Source organism: Galeopterus variegatus, unplaced genomic scaffold (assembly GCF_000696425.1).
Source record: "Galeopterus variegatus unplaced genomic scaffold, G_variegatus-3.0.2 Scaffold4618, whole genome shotgun sequence".
Classification (NCBI taxonomy): domain Eukaryota; kingdom Metazoa; phylum Chordata; class Mammalia; order Dermoptera; family Cynocephalidae; genus Galeopterus; species Galeopterus variegatus.
In genome coordinates, this window is record NW_007730729.1 from 111,830 (window position 1) to 120,542 (window position 8,713).

General features: G+C 40.5%; 1 protein-coding gene across 1 annotated transcript in view; it reads left to right on the forward strand.

The window, feature by feature from the left end:
* The first annotated feature begins 6 nt into the window (after positions 1-6).
* Positions 7-8,713, forward strand: part of TRPC3 (transient receptor potential cation channel, subfamily C, member 3) — a 67,803-nt gene continuing 59,096 nt past the window's right edge. The window contains exon 1 of the mRNA XM_008587997.1: positions 7-37. Within this exon, the coding sequence (XP_008586219.1) occupies positions 36-37 (2 nt within the window). The 5' untranslated portion in view covers positions 7-35. The remainder of the gene's footprint in view (positions 38-8,713) is intronic.

Consider the following 8,713-nt stretch of genomic DNA (forward strand, 5'->3'; position numbering starts at 1 on the left):
GCTACTGCCCGCCGCCCTTCTCCCCCGGGCCGGACATGTGAGTACGGGGCCGCGCCTGGGGAGGGCGGCGCCGGGCGGGGAGCCGGAAGGCGCGACCCGGGCCGCTCCACGACGTGCCCAGGACCCCAGAGGCACAGCCGGGTAGTTCGATTCCGGATGACTTCGAGGGCGCAGACCTCGCCGCCTCAGTCCTGCTCAGGAGGGACTTGAGGGGCGCCGAAGGCGTGGCGGGGGTTCTGTCCCGGTTCAAGTGCAAGGGACAGCCCCGCAGACGACCCATTGACTCCAGACATGCGTCCCAGCAAGCAGTCACTACCTCTCCTATATCCGAGGGCGCGCGCACACGACTGCCACAACTGGGAAAACTGACCTTGGGGTCCCCTAGCTTACCCGGGGATGCCAAAGAAAAGGACCCAGACCCAGGCGCGCACGTGAACTCTGAACTTCCCTCCGGCGTCCCAGCGTGAAGCCACACTGGGAACTTGGGTCCCCTCCGACGTTCCCTCCAGGGAAGTGGGGAGTAGGGAAGGAACAGGGTGTGGGCTGAAGGTTTGCCTGGACGCCTCGTTTCCCTACGGTCCATTCACAGTTGGGGTAAAACTGATGCCCCAGCGGGTCCCCCGGCGTAGGGACAGGGCAGGGCAGCCGCGGGAGCTGCTTCAGTGGTAACTTTGGCTGTGGTTCCCAGGCGGCTCTGGGTCTGTGGCTGGGTTTTTTGGTTTTGTTTCGTTTTTTTGTTTTGTTTTGTTTTTAACGAAGGGGCGGTCGGCGCTCTTGTGTGTAAGAAAGAGCAACTTTTCTTAATTTCCAGTCTTGGAGACAACCTTTAATCAGCTGTGGGACGCAGAGAAGATAAAAAGAGGTGATCAGTTTTACAGGGTGAGATGCTCTGTATTTCTCTTGTCACGTACCTTGGGCGTGTCGCAGGGTTTGCTGTCTTTTTTAGGAAGAAAGCACAGACCTAGGTAGAGAACTTGGGTCAGACGGTGGCAGGCGGCACTGGCTGGCAGAGCCGGGAGGAGTTGGTTCCCCCGGGTTGTGACCGAGGATCTGTGCGCCCCCTGCTGCCAGAACGCTGCCCACTGCGAGGTCCGAGACCTCTGGGGCGACCCCGTCTCCCACCCAGCTGTTCTGGTCTGCTCCTTTGGCTCAGAGCTGACGCCTGGCAGGGCTGGACTTGTCTGTAGGAAACAGAAATCAATGGCTGGGAGTAGATCGCGAAGGGAGGTTTGTGATTTAAAATGAGGGACCCATCCAGTTGGGGTTCAGTTATTGCCGAAGATTAACGTGGTGTGGAAACGGCCTCGGAAACGGAGGGAAGGTGTATCGTTGGGATCAAAGCGCCGCCAGCTCGCTTCCCCGCTCTCTAAGGTCTTCAGACATTGTTCATTTTTCCTTTTGCCAAATTAGTTTTTATAACCTAGCTCAGTTTCTTGATTCTTGTAAAATTCTTTTTTCTTTTACCTTAAATCCAGACTAAATGGGACACCTAAACACTGTCATCTAAGAAAGTAGGGCGGAGCAGACATTAGTCACTTTGCTTATTGAAGTTTGAGGTCAATTACACAAAGCCCTGGGGCAAATTCTAATTTAGGCTACCTAACTGCTAATAAAACATCTCTCCTATATATTTTTCAACAAGTGAATATTGTCGTGTACTTATTTTTGTGGAGGCTAGGAAGACCCTTCCCCTCCCCACCCCTCGAAAAAAAAGAAGACCCAGTCGTCTTAAGGAGCTATACATTAATAAACGTTTCTTCCAGAGATAGAGCAGTAAACTCTTCATGTTTATTTGAGGCCTGTCACTTGGTAACATTAGAGACTAACTTGCTATCTGTAGCAGAGATTAGCTCGTTATTCTCCCTTTGAGGAGAATATGGCCACTGTTTAATGAACAGTATTTACTTATCACTGTTTAAAAGTGAACACAACGAAGAAACAAAATAGTAAACACAACAGCCCTAGGATGGACTCAGAGAAGGACACCCAGTATATCAAAGTCCAGGATCATTTTCAGTAAGCAGAATAACACAGCTGAATTTAAAACTCAGCAGGATGCTGAGGATGGAATCCCATTTTTACCAAGAAAATTCCTCAGGCTAATCCTGTTGCTCATTTCAATGCTCCATGTTCCCAGTATTCTGTTTGCAAGTTTTAAACAGACTGACTTAGGAGGAAGAATGTCATCTGCTGTATCACTAACAAGATTTTTTCTTATCTTTTATAGAACTCTTGATTCAACCATTGTTCAAATCAACACTTTCTTTATCCAAATTATTTGCAAACCTAGGACCAAGTAATATGTCATCAGAGAGATGACCTCATTCTTGAAATTTTTCAGTTATTAAACATATCTGATGAACTCCAAAAAGGCATTTGAAGGTAGCTCTCATGAGTTTTAATTCTAAGATATTTCTCAAGCATGTATATGTTCAGGGTGCAGGCTAGGTACAGCAGGCCACAAAGCCAAATATGACAACTTTCCTGCACTTAGGGAGTTTAAAATCTTATGAGGGAGATATAGGATTGAGACTGGGCATGAACAATTATGCTGTAAGTTAGAATGAGCTAATTACTATTTTTTAAAAAAAAGCATACAAAGAGCTTTGAAGGGTCACATGCAAAGATGAGGTGGACAATATTAGGTTGTGGAAAAATCAAGGAAACGTTCATGGGCCTTGAAGTATAAATAGGATAAAAGGCAGAGGCCGAGTAGGAAATTAATTAAGCCCTCTCTCCCCTCAAAATGCCAGGCAAATCTAGGGAATATTAGTTGAATTTGGTTGAGGAATTGGGTTATGTGCAAATTCTATACCATTTTACGTCAGGGACTTGAGCATCCACGGGTTTTGGTATCTGTGGGAGTTCTTGGTACCTATCCCCCATGAGTACTGAGAGTTGACTGTATGGGTGGGGAAGCAGTTAGATTTGGCTGGACATGCTGCTTTGGAGCATTAATGTGGAGAATCTTGTATGGCAGGATGAGGCAATAGGGAGTCATTGATTGTTGTAAAGTAGCAGTAATTTGATCAAAGCCACTCTGAGAAAGGATGGCAATTGGCAGAAGGTGAAGAAACAAATTAGGAGGCCATTGTATCTCTCCAGGCTGAGATTAGGATCTAATAGTGTAGTGTCAGTGGGATGGAAAGGGGAAAGAGTGGAAGAAAGAATACACAAATGAATCTATGAGATTTTCAACTCACTACCTATAAGGGGTTTAAAGACAAAGCAGGATCAAAGATGATTTGGTAATTTTGATTGTTGATGTCATTTTTTTTTTCAGTGGCTAGAGGTACAGGGATCCAAACCCTTGACCTTGGTGTTCTAAGGCTGTGCTCTAACCAACTGAGCCAACCAGCCAGTCTGTTGATGTCATTGTTGAAAAGAAAAGAGAAAAGAGGAGGATTAGATTTTTCAGATAACTGACAGAAGTGTCAAGCAGGAAGATAGAAATGCAAGTTCAGAACATAGGAGAATTTGAGAGTCTGCTGTTTGATGGGAATTGTTACAGTTGTGTGTGTATATGAGATTACCCAGAGAAGGTGTGTGAAGAGAGAAATAAAGGGAGCCTAAGCTAGTTTTCTGAGGGAAATTTTTTTGTTTAGAGGACAGGGAGAAAGAGTAAAAAGCAGAGGACACAGAAAGAGAGGAGGAGCATGATGGTAATAAGGCTGCCTTGAGAGAAGAGCTTCAAGAAAAGAGAAATTGGTTAGAGCGTGATCTGGTAACAGCAAGGTCTAGAGTTCTACCCCTGTACCAACCAGCACCAAAAAGAAAGAAAGAAAGAAAGAAAGAAAAAGGGAAGAATTGACATGCAGTTGGCAAAAACTCGAGAAATCAAGGGAAAAATTTGAGTCTACTTTGTGTGTGTGTGTGGGGGGTGCTGGCTGACTGATAGAGGAATCTAAAAGAGTGTACTTTCAAGAAGAATCAGTCCTTGTATGTATTAACGTATCTGTAAAAAAATCATTAGATTTCTCAGCAATGTTGTCTTTAACAGAAGGAGACTTCTAGAAAAGAGAATTCTGTTTAGTTTTTCTGGAGAGGAAGTGCTGTCCAAAATTAGTCCTAATAAATGCAGCAATTTGTGTTTATATGATACTTCATATATATAATACTTTATATATATATATATATATATATATATGTTATATAATGATGTAATTCATACTCATTGACTTGAATCACACCTCTTTAAAGCAGGTTTTATCATTGTCATCAGTTGTTAATTGAGGAAATTGGTACACAAAGTAAAGTAATTTTCTAGAGGTTTCCTGGCAAATCAATAAAAGATCTTCTGCACAGCTCTATGATAGGAGAGCCAGAGATGAGTACTCAGTGCTTTGCAACCCACATTATCTAGTTGGATGTTAGCCTCTGTGGCACCGCCCTTGTATAAATATTCCAACCTTGGCTTAGTTTGGCTGTGGGATTAAGAACACTGTTGTGTGTGTTGGCTTGCGCGTCGGAGTGGAAGTAGCAACTCCCTCCCACCCGTGGGGTAGAAATTAGGAATCTCCAAGTTACTGTTGAATGTCTAGGGACGTAAGTCTGGACTTTGAGGACTGAAGTCAGATTAGTATTATTAAGGAAGAGGCAGGTTTCTTCACAGCTATAGTTTAATTTTCAAGAACAGCATAGCATCTCGAACTTTTCATTATATTATATTTTATATCCTAGAGTAGCAATTTCATTATGAACAATATAGAGTTGTCACTTTTGTTGGTTTCTTTTAAATTATTTTTATATAAATCGAAGTAATACGTATGGTTTTAAAAGTTAGGTAGTGCTAAAAGACGAGAACCACAGCAAGCCCCCAGAAACTCCTCAGTTCTCTTTCCTTTTCTTTCTGTCCACTCCATTTCACTCCACTTTCACCTCCTTCACATACTGTTATCTTGTTATTCATAGATTTTAGATGTTATCAATAGTCTGCAGTGAGACTTTTTGCTCATATATACCTCTTATACTCCTTATATCCTCCACAACATGGTTTATCACAATGTCTGGTTAATATCTTATGTAAGGTCTTCATTATTATGACCATGTAACTATTGTTAACCAAGTAGTATTGTATGACTACATTTCTTTTCTTTTATAATTACTTGTTTTGCTTGGAGCAAATATTTGTCACATCTTGTCCTTGCTTCTTCAGTTTAATCTTCTGCAGTCTCCATCTCTGTGTGTTTTCCTGAAGATATCCCTTCTAGAGCCCTCTGACTTCCTTTGTATGTGGTCTTTAATTTTTTTTCTTCAGAAAGCTTATAGAATTCTCCTCATCAGTGCTATTCTGAAGATGTGCCTTGGTATGGGTCTTTTTTTCATTGCATCAGCTGGACACTAAGTAAACCCTTTCAATACTGAGATTATATGCCTTAGTTCAGGGAAGTTTTCTTGTATTATTTCCTAACCACTATTTTCATTCTTTTCTTATTCTGTAATTCATATTACTTGGATGTTGGACTTCGTGAACTGATCCCCTAGTTTTTGTATCTCTTCTTTCCTGTTTTCAAATGCTTGTCTTTTGTCTTCTTATTTTCTTGACTTTATCTCCCAACTTCCTCACTGAATTTTTTTTTCTATTTTAGCTATTATATTTTTAATCTATTAGAGCTCTTGTCTTATGAGTATTAGTCTTATTTTCTTGACTTTATCTCCCAACTTCCTCACTGAATTTTTTTTCTATTTTAGCTATTATATTTTTAATCTATTAGAGCTCTTGTCTTATGAGTATTAATTTTTTACAACATATTTTCTTATTTCAGAGATGCAGTATTTTAAAAAAAGATTTCTTGGGGAAAAGGGATTGGGAAATAATAAACCTGACTGTTGGTATTGTAGAACTGGGCAGGGTCCCCCTTTTCTTAGTTACTGTCCTCCCTGGGCTTGGGATCCCCACATCTAGAGCAGTTCTATTTCTATATCTCCAGAGACTACACATCCTCTCTCTCTTATAAGGGTGTGTGAGGGTTGCCACTTGGCCATATAGTTGGGCATTAGGGATCTAGGGGGAGGGTTTCTGCCTACTCCTTATACAGACTTTCAGCCATGTCCCTCATTTCATGCTGTGGCCTCATCTCTACTTTCTGGAATTTCTTTTGAACATTCAATTTCTGGGCCTTCTCTGACATTGGAAAGGGTGGATCAGCTTGCTTCCTGCTACAGGCACTTTAGGTGCAATTTCTTTCTCTCTACTAAATGACTTGCTAAATGATTTCCAACACATCTCCTTTCCATCTTTAAATATTGTGGCTTAGGATGACAAATATCTCCTGGATTCATGGAAGATAAAATTTGTGGTGGTGTTCTTCGTTCTCCTTGTTGTTTAGGGAGTAATTTTGGAAAAAAGAGGGTTGAGAAAGGTCCTTATTCCACCATCTTGAAATCCAAGATCCTACATTTGTGTTTTAAGTGTCTATTTAAGCCCTAATTCTTAAATTCTTAAACAATATTCTTTGGCAGATTCAAGATTGCAGAAGGAAGAATATTCTTACTCATGACTGATCTTATTGGGCAAATGGAATGGACAGTGACCAGAAGGTCATCTGAAGCCCCACCTAAACTCATCTTAGTACCACGCTTCTAAATTTAAGCAATATTGAATATTTCGAAGAATAATAGAAGGCTTGAGTTGGAAAGGATTTCATCTAGTCCAGTCTCTTATTTTCCAAATTAAGAAATTGAAGCTGCAGGTTGACATCTAATTCACAGCAGCCCCAGGCCATCAAAATCTCCAGATGGCCTTCACACTGCGGCCTTTTTTGTAGTAAGCATTTCTCTCTTCCTCAAAGAAATTGTAAAATTCATTCACTCCTGGGAGGAGCAACACAGGAAACTATTAATTAGTATTTTTTCATTTATGAGATCCAATTAATTCATTTCAATTTGACTACTGATGGCTGAGGAAGTTTGTAAGCTAAATAGAAGGACTAAGAATAGGGGGAAAGAGGAGAAAAAGATATCACAAGGCACAGTTGACCCCCTGCCAAATATTACTTCTGATGATTCCTTTTCTTGATATCATAGAGGTAAAAGGATTCCATTTCAGGACTGGACCATCATCTGAGGACTGAGTTAGAATTTTAGAGATTTTTCATTACTGTACTGAGGTAACAAATGTCTCTCTGCTTCTCTCTCAACTGTTTTTATTAACCACTGAGCTTTTCACTTGCCTACAATATTCCATAAACCCTTATGTCCTGCCCCCTGACCCTTTACAATAGGCAATAAAACACCAGGGGAAATGCAATGGGAGGGAGAAAACTCTTTACCAAGCTCCTGTGCCCTTGGTAGGAAAACATACTTTGAACTTCCTGGCTCTTTGCTTGGCCAGCAGTCTTTCTTCTCAAACTTCTCCCTGTACTACACTCAACACTGGACAACTTCAGTCTTGAAGGGGAGCCAAATTAGTGGCCTGTGCAAGGTGAACACATAGGAGCCTGGCCCTCAATAGAGGGTCAGGAGTGGTGTTCTGTGTGGCTAGTGTCACACTAGTGCATCAGGGGCACAGCAGGAACTTTATGAGAATAATTAGGATCGTTATAGCATTTTGTCTTTAAGTTAGCATCTAGGTCAGGGATATTTGTCTATAATTATCTAATCAAAAAAATTCCCCTATTAAAAAAGATCTCTCCTATTTTCTCTGTACTATTCTAATAATAGATGACGATATGGATTTGGTCCTAGACCTTTTTTAAAAAATGAAATTTAAGTGTCCACAAATGTGTGACCTGTCAAGGAAAGAGCTTGACAGTGCTAATATTATACACCAGTTTTGCATCTCTAAATACATTTTGTCAAATAGGACTGATGTGTATGGATTCTCTGTTGAAAAGTTGATTGCAGGGGGATGAGGTGGGAGTGAACATCTAAAAACATCAGACTTTTGACTTCAGATATGGATGATAATGATAGAAAACCAGATCCCTTTGCTTCTAAAAGCATTAGAGGTTAACAATACATATAACTGATAGTGACTAATGTATTTAAATAGCCAAATATGAACTTTTCTTGAGTCAATAGAAGTTTTTTATTTTATTGAGTTTATGTCATCTGTTCTTATTCAACTATAGACTGAATTCATATGACTTTTAATTTCAGTCACGAATCCTCCTGAAATAATAAAAATTAACTTTATAAATAGTGTGAAAATGAGCTTATTTTAGAAGGTAAACTTAATTATTAATTTTATTTATTTATTTATTTATTGGCAGCTGGCCAGTACAGGGATCCGAACCCTTTACCTTCGTGTTATCAGCATCATGCTGTAACCGAGTGAGCTAACTGGCCAGCCCTAATTAATTATTAAAGGTTATTAATTCTAAGACATCCCATTTGCCCCCAGATTATCCTGACAAAACATAACTTTATGTAAAATTAAAATCAAGAGATGTCAAATTCATCAGGTACTTTTGTGGTTTAATTAAAAATTAAATATGATTAAGCAGAAATCTGCTTTGAAAGAAGAATGGTTGTTTACATTAACTTAATTTCTGATTATTAATTTACATTAAAGTATTTATGACACTCTTTTTTTATGGAGGAATTACTCCAATACCCCTCCATCACTACTTCTACACATTATCATATGTGACCAAGGGTAGGTATTCTTTGATCGAGGGGAAAATAGGCTGTTCTCTGGGTCTTCGGTCTTAGGGTTTAATTAAGTATGTGTGCATCTGTGCATCCGTCCCTCCAGCAGATGTTCATCAGC